General features: G+C 40.6%; 1 protein-coding gene across 1 annotated transcript in view; it reads right to left on the bottom strand.

Annotated features, from left to right (window-relative positions):
* Window positions 1–878: 878 nt before the first annotated feature.
* Window positions 879–16,472, bottom strand: part of LOC140724597 (uncharacterized) — a 91,239-nt gene continuing 75,645 nt past the window's right edge. Inside the window, exons 12-16 of the mRNA XM_073039022.1 lie at window positions 15,604–15,929; window positions 12,929–12,998; window positions 10,116–10,286; window positions 3,204–3,354; window positions 879–1,672 (exon numbers count right to left, since the gene is read on the bottom strand). Of these exons, the coding sequence (XP_072895123.1) occupies window positions 1,538–1,672; window positions 3,204–3,354; window positions 10,116–10,286; window positions 12,929–12,998; window positions 15,604–15,929 (853 nt within the window). The 3' untranslated portion in view covers window positions 879–1,537. The remainder of the gene's footprint in view (window positions 1,673–3,203; window positions 3,355–10,115; window positions 10,287–12,928; window positions 12,999–15,603; window positions 15,930–16,472) is intronic.

Raw genomic sequence — 16,472 nt, forward strand, 5'->3', positions numbered from 1 at the left:
GGTGCATGTGCCCTTAATTCCTAGTGGAGTCGTCGGGACAAACTTTTTGAGCTGATCTTTTTGGTGTGCTCATCATATGGTGTGTCTTGGGCATCTGGCAAAGCCCATCCCTCTCCAGGTTTGTTTTTTTCTTAAAAACGAGGTTGAGCATGCAAGGGATCTGGCTGGATTCGAACTCAGGACCTCTCGCCCCGAAGTCTAGCGCAGCCACTACACCACCAGGTGGCTATATGTTATAGTGGCTGGAGGTATAAATCTTAAATGACACATACATGAAAGTTTTGGATTGAAATTTACTTTTTGGGATATGAGCTTGTCTAACTGAGCTGGATTCAAACATTAGCTAGAATAATGAACCTTGGATGTGTTACACGGGGGTGACGGAGGAGAACCCAAATGCTGGCACGTCGACTCAGTTGGGGAGGCTGGCGTAGACTTGAACGTACAGCAGAAAACCAGAGGGATCTTGACAAGGAGACGGGATTCACAGGGACTCTCTAGAAACTAGAGCGGAACTTAGAACTACCGATTCTAATCAGAACAGGGAACGAAGTATCACACGAGAACTGACCAATGAACTGGTAACCTGTGATAGAATCGCTATTGTATTTATTTCGCAGTCTCTGATGAAAGCCAGATGTATGGTAATTGGGTAAACTAGCAGCAATTGACTGAAATTGGGGCATAATCAGGGAGAAAGAAGTGTTAAAGGGGAATGGCCAACCGGAACCATAACAGGATGCTCTTTAAATAGCAGATATGCAGTGTTATTGTAAGTAAAATTCACTTAACTTTTGCTTGTCAGATAATGGGAAAGACTGAGCCATACACAAAGGTCCATTATATAACAGCTTTATTTAACAATCCAAATGGTAATAAAATGTTATAAGGCTTTGAAAGTATCAGCTTTAGTAATTAATTTCCAACTTTAAGAATGATATAAAGTCACACTTCACATTGAATATAAGACTTCATCTAGTGCTGTGGTTGACTTTTTGACTGTAGTCTTGCTTTGCTGATTAACTGCTTCCAACATGCCGACCATCAGATATCAAAATGACTTCTCTACTCATTTGCAGTCTGTCACCTCATGCCATTCAAGATTCATTTGCCCCATCAATTAATGGGGGTTTAAAGACATTTAAAAAATTGCTTTTAAACACCCTTGTGATTTTTGCTGACATGTTCCTGCTTGTGAGTACCAAATTATTCAAATTTTCCTGAATTTTTCAGGTTAATGCTGAAAGATTAGCCATTTAGTACAGATGGGATACAATCTTGAGTAGCTTTACCATGGTGATCTGATTTCAATCACCATTTCTCCTGTTTCTACAATGTCCTTGCTTTATGCATTGGAGTTTCACTCTAACATTGCTCTTCACAGCACACCACTGTTGTTCTGGCAACAATATCAATTGGTATTAATATCGAATGAAGACAGTACATCCCACAATGTTCAATAAGGAAAAAACTCTAATAACATTATCAAAACACTCCTACTGCAATGTCCAAAATATATTAATTGCGAGCAGTTGTGTTAATCACCTTTCACAATAAGTCTGCTCATTGAGATGTTGGTCCGTTTTTCCTTTTTAAGTATTTGCAGTGGTTGCTTCATTCGGTCTCTAAATCCCTTTATGTTCATTATGCACAGGACGAAAATAAAAACTCCCTAAAACACAAACATCAAGTCTTTAAGATTATACATTCCCAAGTTAATCACTTATATATGATATGAATTTTTCCGAAAGCAACAGTGATTAATTATTTTAATAAATGCAATTTCAAGTGTTTATATTGGGAAATAAGACCGATAAATTCAGTCCTAAATTTGTCTGAATAACAGAAAGCATATATTTTCATGTCAGCTTCTTCAAGCATCAGCGTGAAAGGTGATAATTCTAAAAGAAACTCATCTTTAAACTTCTGGACGAAGAACTCTGGACACTCCTCTGCAAATGGGTCTTTTTTATTTCCTGGCCAACGGCTGAAATCAGTAAGGCCAGTTGACATAATCTCCTCCACGATTATCCTCAGTACTAAACCCCACAAGGCTCTGTTCTCAGCTCCATACTTTCTACACACTCATGACTGTGTGGCTAGGTTCTCCTCTAATTCCATTTGCAGGTTTGCAGGTGACACCTGTGCCATGGGGTGGATAAATGATGATGAGGTGGAGTACAAGAAAGAAGTAGCGAGGCAAGTAGCATGGTGTCAAGATGACAACTGCTTTCTCAATTGAAGAAGCTGGTCATTGTTTTCAGGAAGTGAAATGGACTACATGCACCTGTCTGTGTCAGTGGTGCTAATTCATGATGGTAAAGGTTAAGTGCTTCATTTCCTAGGTATAAGTATTCCTGATCAGGCTGCATGGGTGATATGGACAAGAAAGCACACCAATGCCTCTGCTGCTCAAAAGGCTAGACAAATTTAGCTATTTTTGCAGTTGTACAATAGAAGGATCGGATATAGATGCAATACAGCTTAGTATGGCAACTGCTTTACACAAGACCACACGGAATTGCTCCCCTCCACTGAATTAATCTATACTTCTCACTCCCTTGGGGAAAGCAGCCTACATAATCAAAAGCCCTTTCCACCTTGGTCATTCTCTCTTCTCCCCTCTCCTGTTCAGCACACAAACACAGTCTTTCCATTCTGTGTTGGTAAATATTACAATAATGAACCAATGCTAATTTTTATCCCAGTTTTGACATAATTTCAAGCACAACTCGGGATGAATATAGATACAGAAACTTCTTTGCAATTTGTTTTTTGATCACAACTATGCTTGTCTAGATCGAGAGGACGCATCGGCTCTAAAGTTACTCATTACTGTACTCTGATATATTATTGGTATATGAACAGTATAACAAGCGCTCGCCTTCCAGCTGGAGCAGGAACCCATTGGCTTGAAAATTCAGTGCTGCACAGGTAATTATGATATGTTGAGCACCCTGTTATCTTCTGGCAGAGTTCCAGAGCAATCAAAATGTATTTGAAGGAAAGCCAATGGTATCAATGTGCCAAGTAGTTCACACTGTACAGGGTAATTTGTAGTGCAATAAATGTGATATGTTGGTTGTCAGTGAAAAACGGAGTCCAGCAAAAACCTGGCACCTTCCATGTTGATGCCAGAAGTTAATAACACACTGCTAGGGTTGAGAGTACTTTAAAAATACATTTGTTTTGAGTTCCCTTACCTGGAAAGAGTTCAATATACAAAACAGTGTGCTGAAATATTTGTATGTTGCGTTAATAAGCATTAAATAACCAATGACCCAGCTGATGCCCAATGTCACCGTGTTAGCAAATATTACGGCAAAATTCTTTTGAAGAGTTTTCTTAAATTCTCTATAAAAATAAAGATAAGCTTCAGTTAAATTCAGTTCTCAAAGCACTTCAGGTGATTTTCAGATATGATTCAATCGTAATGCTAAAAGATTTTCTTTCTGTTCAATGCTGAGGTTCATTTATGATTTTATGAACTCAAAATATGACAATTAAGCCATGGAACATGTATTCTTTCCATTATGCATGAAATGAGTGATTTTAGTCAGTGGTTTGTAACTGCATTAGTTCCCCATGATACAGTTACAAGCACTTGAAAGCTCATTGTACTCACTACAAGTCATACAATTAATGGAATTTTAAAGAAGTACCTGAATTTTATTCCAAATATTTTTACATTAATAATTTTAATTTGTTTGTAATTCCAACTTTTAAAACGCCCATGCACAAGTATCATTACAACCTCAACACTTGCCAACTCTTCATTAGTATTGTGAGTGGGATGGAAACATTGGTTAGTTTGGATTAGGGGTTCCCAGCTTTTTTCATGCCCTGGACCCCTGTCATTTACAGAGGAGCCTGTGGACCCCAGGTTGTGAACCCCTGATTTGATTGCGCAGAACTCAATGCCACAGCATAAACTTAAGGTAAGGAGAATGATAGTAAGGTAAGGGAACCTTGGATGACCTGAGAAGTCCTAAATTTAGATAGGAAGGAAAAGGAAGCAAATGTGAGGCTTTAGAAGCTAAAATTAGGCGGCCCTTGCCAATAGTAGGAGTGTTCAAGAAGGCAATTAAGTAGGCCAAACAGAGGCCATGAAATGTCTTTAGTGAGCAGGATCGAGGAGATTCCCAAGGCAATTTATAAATATAGTAAGAAAATATGAGGGTAACACAACAAAGGGTAGGTCCACTCAACAATAAAAGAGGGAATGCATGCTTGGGATCAGAGTAACTGGCATTGTACTGCATGACTGGAAAATTGCAAATGTTATTCCGCTATTTAAGAAGGGTGTAAGGCAGCAGAAAGGAAACTATAGACCTGTTAGCCTGACATCAGTAGTTGAGAAGTTGTTGGAGTTGATTGTTAGGGATGAGATTACAGAGTAACTGGAGGCACATGACATTATAGGCCAAAGCCAGCATGGTTTCCTGAAAGGAAAATCCTGCCTGACTAACCTACTGCAATTCTTTGAGGAAATTACAGGCAGGGTAGACAAAGGAGATGCAGTAGACGTGGTGTACTTGGATTTTCAGAAGGCCTTTAACAAGGTGTCGCACATAAGGCTGCTTAGCAAGATAAGTTCTCATGGAATTACAGGGAAGTTGATAGCGTGGGTGGAGCATTGACTGATCAGCAGAAAACAGTGAGTGGGAATAAAGGGATCCTATTCTGGCTGGCTGCCAGTTTCCAATGATGTTCCACAGGGGTCGGTGTTATGACTGCTGCTTTTTACGATGTATGTCAATGATTTGGACTATGGTATTAATGGATTTGTGGCTGAATTTGCCAATGATACAAAGATAGGTGAACAAGTGTGTGGTGTTGAGGAAACAGAGAGCCTGCAAAGAGAGTTAGACAGTTTAGGGGAATAGGCAGAGAAGTGGCAAATGAAATACAATGCCGGAAAGTGTATGGTCACACACTTTGGTGGAAGGAATAAATGGGCAGACTATTATTTAGATGGAAAGAGAATTCAAAATGCAGAGATTCAAAGGGACTTGGGAGTCCTGGTGCAGGATACCCTAAAGGTTAACCAGCAGGTTGAGTTGGTGGTGCAGAAGGCAAATGCAACGTTGACATTCATTTCTAAATGTATAGAATATAAGAGCAGGGATGTGATATTGAGGCTCTATAAGGCACTCGTGAGATCACACTTGGAGTATTGTGTGCAGTTTGGGGTTCCTTATTTTAGAAAGGATATACTGACATTGGAGAGGGTTCAGAGAAGACACAAAATAATTCCAGGAATGAAAGGGTTACCGTATGAGGAACATCTGGCAGCTCTTGGTTTGTATTCTCGGGAGTTCAGGAGAATGAGGAGGGATCTGATAGAAACATTCCAAATGTTAAAAGGCCTGAACAGATTAGATATGGCAAATCCCATGGTAGGGGATTCTAGGACAAGAAGGCATGACTTCAGGTTTGAAGGACATTCATTTATAACAGAGATGTGGAGAAATTACTTTAGTCAGAGGGTGGTAAATCTGCGGAGTTTGTTGCCATGAGTGGCTGTGGAGGCCAAGGCATCGGGTATATTTAAGGCAGAGATAGATAGGTTCTTGATTAGCCAGGGTATCAAAGGGTATAGGATGAAGCAGGGGAGTGTGGATGACTGGAAGAATTGGATCAGCCCATGATTGAATGGCGAAGCAGACTTGATGGGCTGAATGGCCTACTTCTGCTCCTATATTTTATGGTCTTATCTTAAGTACTAAACATGTCCTTAATCTCAATATTTACTGAGAAGGATTTGGAAAGTAGTGAAATCAGTGTGGAGCATACTGATGCATTGGGACATTTTGAGATTAAGAAGAGGTAGTATTGGAGGGCTGAGTCTTCAGAAAATCATTAAATTAGATAAGTCCTCAAGGTTTTCAGTAAAGCATTTGACAAGGTCCCTCACCGTAAGCTGATTTAGAAGATAAAGGTGAGTAAATTGCAAATCTGGAATCAGAACTAGCTTCTCTATAGAAGACAGAAAGTAGCGGTGAAAGGCTGTTATTTAGGCTGGATGTCCATGATCAGTTCTGTTCTGCAAGGATTAGTACTGGGACCTCTGTTTGTGATATGCATCAATGATTTGGATGAAAATGTAGATGGGTGGATTGGTACATTTGAGGGCGGTCCAAGTGTGGACAGTGTAAAAGATTATCAAATAACACAGTAACTTCTGGATGTGTTATAGATTGAGGCAGAGAAGTGGGAGCTGGAGCTTAATCTGGGCAAGTGAGGTGTTAGAGGTCAAATGAAAGGAGAAAGAATACATTTAATGCTGGCCTCTGAATCGCACTGAGGAATGGAGAGATCCTGGGTCCAGGTCTGTCATATACTGCAAGTGGCAATGCAGGAGGATAAGATGGTGGGAAAAAAAAAGCACGTAAGACCATAAGACATACAATCAGGGCAATATTAGGCAATTTGGCACATTGAGTCAGCTCTGCAATTCCATCCTGACCAACTTATTATTCCATTCAGCCCCATTCTTCTGCCTTTTCCCCGTAACCTTTGACATCCTGATTAATCATGAACCTATCAACCTCTGTCTTAAATATACCCAGTGATTTAGCTTACATAGCCAACTGTGGCAATGAATTCCACAGATCCACCAACCTCTGGCTAAAATGTTTTCCTCCTCTTTGTTTTAAATGGACATCCCTTTATTCTGAGGTTGTGCCCTCCATTCCTAGACTATAGGAAACATCCTCTCCATATCCACTCTATCTAGGCCTTTCAATATTCTGGACAATGCCTCAAAGTGGCCTTTCATCCTTGGTTTTTGTATTCTAGTCCTAAAGTAATAGAAAAACAACATATAAACAAGCCCTTTGGCCCATCTAGCCCATGCCGACACCATTTAAACTCCTACTCCCATTGTCAAACTGCATCATCAGAGCCCTCCATACCCCTACCGTCCATGGTCCTAAACAAATTTCTCTTAAACATTGAACTTGAGCTCACATGCACCATTTGCACTGGCAGCTCATTCCACACTCCTATGACCCTCTGAGTGAAGAAGTTTCCCCTTATGTTCGACTTAAACTTTTCACTTTAACCCATGACCTCTGATTGTAGTCCCACCCAACCTCAGTGGAAAAAGCTTGCTTGCATTTACACCTCTCATGATTTTGTATATCTCTATCAAATCTCCCCTTAATCTTCTACATTCCAAGAAATAAAGTCTTAACCTATTCAATCTTCCCTTGTAAGTCCCAGCAATATCGTTGTCATTTTTCTCTGCACTCTTTCAAACTTACTTACATCTTTCCTGTAGGTAGGTGACCAAAACTGCACACAATACTCCAAATTAGCCCTCACCAACATCTTATACAACTTCAACATAACATTCCATCTCCTTTATTGAATACTTTGATTTATGAAGGCCAAAATGGCAAACGCTTTCTTTACGGCCCTATCTACCTGTCTTGCCACTTTAAATGAATTATGGACCTGTATTCCCAGATCCCTTTGTTCAACTGCACTCCTCAGTGCCCTACCAATCACTGTACTGGTTTGCACTTCTGAAGCGCAATACCTTTACCATCTGCCATTTATCGGCCCACTTTTCCAGCTAGTCCAGATCCAACCACAAGCTCTGATAATCTTCCTCGCTATCCACTACACCCTTGATCCTGGTGTCATCTGCATATTTGCTGATCCAGTTTATCACATTATCATCCAGATTGTTCATATAAATGACAAACAACAATGGACCCAGCACTGATCCCTGCAGCACACCACTAGTTGCAGGTCTCCAGTCAGAGAGGCAACAATCTACAACTTCACTCTGGCTCCTCCCACAAGGACATTGTCTAATCCAATTCACTACGTCATCTTTAATGCTGAGCAACTGAAAACTCCTGACCAACCTCCCATGCAGGATCTTGTCAAATGCTTTACCGAAGTTCATGTAGACGAAGTCCACTGCCTTGTCTTCATCAACTTTCCTAGCAACTTCCTCAAAAAGCTCTATAAGATTGGTTAGACATGACTTTCCGCGCACAAACTATGCCGACTATCCATAATCAACCCATGTTTTTCCAAATATTCATATATGTAGCCCTTAGGCTATCTTCCAATAACCTTGCCACTACTGATGTTAGACTCACCAGCCTATAACTTCCTGCTTTATTTTTAGAGCCTTTCTTAAATAGCAGAACAACATTATCTATCCTCCGGTCTACTGGAGGATTGTCACAAAAAATGATTTCAATATCTCTGCTAGGGTCTTTGCAATTTCTGCATTTGCCTCCCACAGTTCAAGGGAACTCCTTGTTTGAGGCCCTGTGGATTTATCCACCCTAATCTACCTCAAGACAGCAAATACCTCCTGTTCTGTAATTTGCCTGGGGTTCATGACCTTGCTGCTGCTTTGCCTCATTTCCATAAAATAGAAAATAGTCCACTCCTTTATTCCTTATACGGAAGCGCATGAACAAACGCTTCCCTACACTACATTCTCCCAGTCTGGCTCAGTCCTTCTGTTGACAACCTCCTTCCTCAACACCACCTATCTTTGTATCGTCTGTAAATCTGGCCGCAAATTCCTTCCTGCAAATTATTGGCATATAACGTGAAAAGAAGCTGTCCCAATACCGATCTCTGTGGAACACCTCTCGATACTGGCAGCCAACCAAAAAAGGTTTCCTTTATTCCCTCTTTGTGCCTCCTGCTAGTACCTTTCCATCTGTGCTGGTATCTTTCCTGTAATACCATGGGCTCTTGTTAAGCAGCCTCATGCATAGCACCTTGTCAAAGGCCTTCTGAAAATCCAATTAAACAACATCCACTGATTCTCCTTTGTCTATCCTATCTGTTACAGTATTTCCTCAAAGGATTCCAATTGATTTGTCAGATAAAATTTCCCCTTAAGAAAAACATAGAGACTTTAGCCTATTTTGTCACTTGCCTCCAAGTACTCTGAACCCTCATCCTTAATAATGAATCCCAACATCTTCCCAACCACTGAAGCCAGGAGTTCCTTTCTTCTGTCGCCCTCACTTCTTAAAGAGTGGAGTGACATTCTCAATTTTCCAGTCCTCCAGAACCATTCTGGAATATAGCGATTCTCGAAAGATCATTACTAATGCCTCCACAATATCTTCAGCTACCTCTTTCAGAACCCCGGGGTGTAATCCATCTGGTCGGGTAAATTACCTACTTCAGACTTTTGACCTTCCCAGGCACAAAGATATTCACTTCTGCACCCTAACCCAGTCACATTCTACCAGTGTCTTCCACAGTGAAGACTGATGTAAAAACTTAAGTTCATCTGCTAATTCTTTGTCCCCCATTACTATCATTCCAGCAGTCCAATACCTACTCTCATCTCTCTTTTGCTCTTTCTATATCTGAAAAACCGTTTTATATCCTTTTTCATATTATTGACTACATTTGTAGTTTACTTTCAGATTTCATCGTTTCTCTCTTTATGGCTTTTTAGTTGCCTTCTGTTGGTTTCTAAAAGCTTCCCAATCCTCTAACTTTCCAGATGCAATGATTGCCTTCATTAGTAGGGTGTTGGGTATAAAAATAAGGAAATAATGCTGCAGCTATATAAACCTTTAGTCAGAATGCACTTGGAGCATTGTGTGCGGTTCTTGTCACCCTGTTATAGAAGGATGTGGAGACTATGAAATGGTAGCAGATTAGGGGGTATGAACAATAAGGAAATGTTGGATAAACTTAAGTTTATTTCCCAGAGCATCAGAGGCTGGGGAAGAACCTGATAGAAGTTTTTATACTTATGAGAGAATCTTTTCTCCAGGGTAGAAATGCCGAAACAACAGAGACCGTGTTTTTAAGGTTAGATGGGAGAAGTTTAAAGGTGATGTGACGGACAAGGTTTTGTTTTAAATCACAGTGGAAGCAGGTAGTTTGGTTACAATGGGAATAGGCTCTGATGGGTAGTAATGGAAGCAGGTAGTTTGGCAGAGTTTAAAAGTTTCAGGTAGACACATGAATATGAAGGGAATAGAGGAATATGGAATATATGCAGGAGGAGGAGATTTAGTATAATTTGGCTTCACAGTTGGCACAAATTTGTGTTCTGAATGTACTGTTCAATGTTCTGTAATTCCAAGTAACATCACTCAGAGCCTTACCCTCTGTATGCCTTCAGGTTTTTCTGGTTGCAGATCATTTTGGACATAATCAATCCAAAGATCACCATGTTCACTAATAGCATCAAAGAGACTGGAAGTAAGAATGCCCACAATAGCACATTTTCTCCACTAGCAATGTTGTGTCCTTCGGCGGGTATACCAAGCCAGCAGCTGAAAGTGAAACATTCACACTTTAAGTAAACAATGGTAATCAAACATATCAAAATAAAATTTTACGTTATGGTAATATTCAGTAAAGTTTCAAGGAAGCTTAGGAAAGGTTTAGCTCAACAATGTCAGTGTAATTCCTCCCCTCCATGCCGATGAAGACCCTGCTGCCCCCCTCACTGGACCCCCTGCGTACCGTCCCAACCGTTCAACTGATGACGCCATTACCATCACCCTCCACCTGGCCCTAACCCACCTGGACAAAAAAGACACGTATGTTCGAACGCTGTTCATAGACTTCAGTTCAGCATTCAACACTATCATTCCTCAGAAATTGATTGGAAAGCTGAGCCTACTGGGCCTTAACACCTCCCTCTGCAACTGGATCCTAGACTTCCTGACTGGGAGACCTCAGTCAGTCTGGATTGGAGGCAACATCTCCAACACCATCACCCTGAGCACGGGGGCCCCCCAGGGCTGTGTGCTCAGTCTACTGCTGTTCGCTCTGCTGACCCACAACTGTGCTGCAACACACAGCTCGAACCATATCATCAAGTTCGCCGATGACACGACCGTGGTGGGTCTCATCAGCAAGAATGATGAGTTAGCATACAGAGAGGAGGTACAGCCGCTAACGGACTGGTGCAGAGCCAACAACCTGTCTCTGAATGTGAACAAAACAAAAGAGATGGTTGTTGACTTCAAGAGGGGACGGAGTGACCACTCTCCACTGAACATCGACAGCTCCTCGGTAGAGGTCGTTAAGAGCACCAAATTTCTTGGTGTTCACCTGGCAGAGAATCTCACCTGGTCCCTCAACACCAGCTCCGTAGCAAAGAAAGCCCAGCAGCATCTCTACTTTCTGAGAAGGCTGAGGAAAGTCCATCTCCCACCCCCCATCCTCATCACATTCTACAGGGGTTGCATTGAGAGCATCCTGAGCAACTGCATCACTGCCTGGTTCGGAAATTGCACCATCTCGGATTGTAAGACCCTGCAGCAGATAGTGAGGTCAGCTGAGAAGATCATTGGGGTCTCTCTTCCCGCCATCACAGACATTTACACTACGTGCTGCATTCATAAAGCAAACAGCATTATGAAGGACCCCATGCAACCCTCATACAAACTCTTCTCCCTTCTGCCTTCGGGGAAAAGGCACCAAAGCCTTCGGGCTGTTACGACCAGACTATGTAACAGTTTCTTCCCCCAAGCCTTCAGACTCCTCAATACCCAGAGCCTGGACTGACACCAACTTACTGCCCTCTTCTGTGCCTATTGTCTTGCTTATCACTATTTTGTTCACTTTATGCAGTCCTGGGTAGGTCTGTAGTCTAGTGTAGTTTTTTTTCTGTGTTGTTTTTACGTAGTTCAGTATAGTTTTTGTACTGTTTCATGTAGCTCCATGGTCCTGAAAAATGTTGTCTCATTTTTACTGTGTACTGTACCAGCAGTTATGGTTGAAATGACAATAAAAAGTGACTTGACTTGACTTGACTTGATTTCAAATTAATCCATTCATCTTGAAAACAGATACAAAGATCACTGGGAAAGAAAAAGCCAAGCCACTGCCACTCCATTCGTGTATGTGACCTCTAGTGACACTGCATACACATCTCCTACCATCACTGGGGCTGTACTAGAGCTTTTTAGCCTTCTCAGTAAAGGTATCACTCTTGCCAGATGAGAACACAGGACCAGGTGGTGCTCTGAGCTGCAAACTCCAAATACCTCTTTAAGGGGAGGGGGTGACCTCGGATTTCGTTGAGTTTGTTTGCATTTTGGACCTTGAACAGGTAAATAGGATTCAATGCATGCTAGTGTTTAGCAGCATAGTATAACGACTATTATCTGTTTCTACTGCTCAGCCAAAGAAAACCTTTGCGAGCTAAATATTTTTCAACCCCCACCAATCTTACCCCCATCTTTATTGAATCAGAATCAGGGTTATTATCACTGACAATATGCTACAAAATAGTGAGAAAGCATCTCAGTGGCAATCACTCATAGTCGGTCAAACCAGGTGTGTATGAAGAATTTAGGATGTACTTGGTAAAACTTATATTTAGTAACACCTGTGCAATTGTTTATCATGATAGCCTAGATAAGCTTATTAATTTGATTCTCTCACCTTTATTTTCAAGTAAAGATGAGAAGCAATATGAGTGGCAAAACATTTGTAATGGAACCACCATAAAGTTAATTTCTAGGAAAATGCTCAAGACCAAGAAGTTGTTATTGTTATCACGAATGTGAACCACAAAGGGTTTTTTTTATGAGGTATGGCTGTCGTTGGCAATGACAGAGTTTTGCCATCTTTCACTGCCCTGGAACTGACATAAGTCTGAACCTTCACATTGGACATTAATGAATGATGGTGTTTTTTTTACCAAAATGCAACATATCTGTACTTGATTTTTATTACTAACTTTCTTTTAAATGACATATTTATTAGATTAATTGAATTCATATCCTCCAGCTGCAGTTGTGATGCTGAAACTCAGTTACTAGATTCATGATGCAGAACGCTGGCCCTTAATTCAGTAACATAATTATTTTAACACAATATCCAAAAACAAGTTACTACCCAAAAGGATTTGTAAGGGGCACTTCATTATTCATTGCCTTGTTTTTAAATTTGAACTCACATTTTATCTTGTCTGTAATTATTAGAATATGTTGCACCAATTGTTATAATTGCAATTAAACCTGGTACACCTAAAAGAAGAACAAAAGTTTAGTTAGTACAGTGCATTTATTCCGGGAATGCAGCAAGTTTTGTTATTACTCTCCCTTGTTATTCTTTCCAGATGGTGATTAATAATACTGATTCTACAAATGACAGATCACACATTAACTCTTCATAAATGGCATTATTTCTCGGAGATTTTGAACTGGTAAGATAATAAGAGCAAAACAACATCAATGTACTCAGGCAATGTGCACCCATGTATATTTCTTACATCTTCTCACATATTCAGCCCACCAAGACCATGCTGGCTCCAAGCAGAGCAAGCTCATCCATTCTGTTCTCCCTCATCTCATTCCTCTGTGCTCCTGCAACTTTTCCTCTCTCATTAGCCCAGTAGCCTCCCATTATAATCCTTTTGCTACCTACCAGCACAAAAATGTAAAAAAAAGGTGGGCAATTCACCTCTCAGCACATCTTTTTAGATGTGGAAAGAAACCAGCCTGAGTGAAATTGGCCATGAGTCGATTGCACAAACTCTACCTGATAGCCCTTGCTTCAGGACTGAGCCAGATCAGTAAATGCCAATAATCTGCTGTCTGATTATTCAGAAATCCCAGTGATTTGACATCTGACCCAATGGGTATTGATACCACACTCTTTCTGATTCTCTGGGACTCCCATTTCCCACATTATCTCTGCTTCACTGGGATCCCCAGTGTCCATACATCCTGTAATTCACTGGGACTCCCAAATTCCCACACTCCATCTGACACACTGGCACCCTGATTATGGTGTTCTCCCTAATTCACTAAGCCTTGATTAAAATGTGCCTTCAGCCTCACAAAGCTCCTGTTTATCCTGCTCCCTCAAACATAATGGGTCCCTGGTTATAGTGCAGTCCTGATCTCTACCAAATACTTAATATAACACTGATGGTTATACACATATGTGTGAAACCATGGATTGTCATCAATTCTCACCAAGCAGCAACATGTTTCAATAAAAGTTAGTTACATGTGCACATCACAGAACTATATGACAAGGATTTAAAGGATGCATCATTAATGCATTGTGAACAAATAACAAAATAACGTTCTGGTATGCAATTAGAATACAGACCATATGCTGATGAAATGAAGCTCAGAAATGTAGTAAATAACAGAGAACTTTAAACAAGAGAAAATCTGTAGAGGCTGGAAATCCAAGCAACACACACAAAATGCTAGAGGAACTAAGCAGGCAGGTGTGATAATAAAATTTTACACATACAGGAAAGTGGATGAAGACAAGGCAGTGGATGTTGTCTACCTGGACTTTAGTAAGGCGTTTGACAAGATCCCACATGAAAGGCCAGTCAAGAAGCCAGACAGTGGTTGTAGAGGGTTGCTGCTCTGACTGGAGGCCTGTGACTAGTGATGTGTTACAGGGATCGGTGCTGGTCCTTTCCTTTTGTCATTTATATCAATGATCTGGAGGATAATATGGTTAGCTGGATCAGCAAATTTGCAGATTACACCATGATTGGGGGTGTAGTGGACAGTGAGAAAGGCTATCATGGCTTGTAGAGGGATCTGCATCAGCCGGAAAAATAGTCTGAAAAATGGTCGATGGAATTTAATTCAAACAAGTGCAAGGTTTTGTACTTTTTTAGGACCAACCAGGACAGATCTTACACAGTGAATGGTAGGACACTGAGGAGTGTGGTAGAACAAAGGGATCTGGGAAGAAAGGTCCATAATTCATTGAAAGTATTGTCATGGGTAGATAACGGTCGTAAAGAAAGCTTTTGGCACATTGACCTTTATAAATCAATGTACTGAGTACAGAAGATGGATGTTAATTTGAAGTTGTGTAGGATGTTGTTGAGGCCTAGTTTAGAGTATTGTGTGCAGTTTTGGTCACCTTCCTACAGGAAAGATGTAAGCAAGATTGAAAGAGTGCAGAGAAAATCTACAAGTATGTTGCCAGGTCTGGAGGACCTGAGTCATACAGGAAGACTGAATAGGTTGGGACTGTATTCTTTAAGACCTAGAAGACTGAGTGGAATTTTGACAGAGGTGTACAGCATTATGAGGGGTTTAGATAGGGCAAGTGCAAGCAGGCTTTTTTCACAGAGATTGGGTGGGTTTCACAACCAGAGGTAACAGATTAAGGGTGAAAGGTGAGATTTAAGGGGAATATGAGGGGAAATTTCTTCACGGAGGGTTGTGAGAGTGTGGAATGAGCTGCCAGCACAAATGATGCATGTGAGCTTGATTTCAATGTTTAAGTGATATGGAGGGCTATGGTTCTGGCGCAGGACGATGGGAGTAGGTAGTTTTAACGGTTTTGACATGGATTAGATGGGCTGAAGGGCCTGCTACTGTGTTGAACTTTATGACAGTAAGTGTGAAGTGTATTTTGTAGGAAGAAGGATGAATGCTGGAAAATTAGATGACCACACAGAGAAACCTGGATATTGTAAGGTAAGTTGAGAAGATGATTCAAGAGCACAATTGTTAAGCTATCAGACAAGAAATTAGAGTTCTGAACTTTTGATTTTTCTTATTGCTTAGATTTTGAACTCTGAAAAGTAATGTTCATTAGCAATTATTATATAATTAATACAAGTAGAGTGCATCAGCTTCTTACCCCATGCCATGCCTGTTGCCACTTTGGGAAAGTAGCTTGTCTCCAGTTGCTGAATGATGCGATTAAATGAACTATACAATGCAACTCCTTGTACACACATCCAGGCAAAGGAAGCCAAAAGGAAGAAATGTAAAAGAAATGTTGCTGCCGTACAGACAGGGCTTTTATATTTTTCATCATTTGATTCTGCAATCTTGCTGGAATTCTTAGGTTTAGTTGTTGCCCAGGAACTGTTTATTGCCCCAGACAGAAAGGTGATGTACACCCCCAGCAGAGCAATGGATAGGTTTATTTGCAGTTTTCCATTCACACTTCTACGATAATCCCTTGATTTAAAAATTAAATAAATTAGTCACACCATAAAATTAGTATAATCGACACATTAGGCATTTTTCTTATTTATCTGAGTTTATCGAAAAGGTAAAGGAACTTTAAATTCATCTTTCCCTATTATATTCCTGTGGAACTGAGGCAAAAATGGAACAGAACTAGAAATTCCTTGTAATTTTCTCCTGATCAACACACAAAAAGAATGAAACTTATATTTAAAATCAGCCAGGGGTTGGGGGAAAGAAGGAGACAACTATGGACGTAGTGGAGGTACCCTGGAAAGTGTTCAGCCAATCTATGTTTAATGTGGAGGAGACCACATATTAATTACCAAATGAAATACTCCAGATCAGAAGTGCAACTGAAACACTACTCTATCAGGAGGGTCTTTTTAGATCCTTTGATGTTGAGAAAGAATGAAGTAAAATTAGCTTTGCATCTCTTATGGTTGCATGGAGAATTGCCATGAGAAGGGGAATGGAGACAAATGAGCCTTTAATTGTTTAAATGGACCTCGAAGATGAATGGTGGTAGAAATG

The sequence above is a fragment of the Hemitrygon akajei genome, chromosome 3 (assembly GCF_048418815.1).
Source record: "Hemitrygon akajei chromosome 3, sHemAka1.3, whole genome shotgun sequence".
NCBI classification, from domain to species: Eukaryota; Metazoa; Chordata; class Chondrichthyes; order Myliobatiformes; family Dasyatidae; genus Hemitrygon; species Hemitrygon akajei.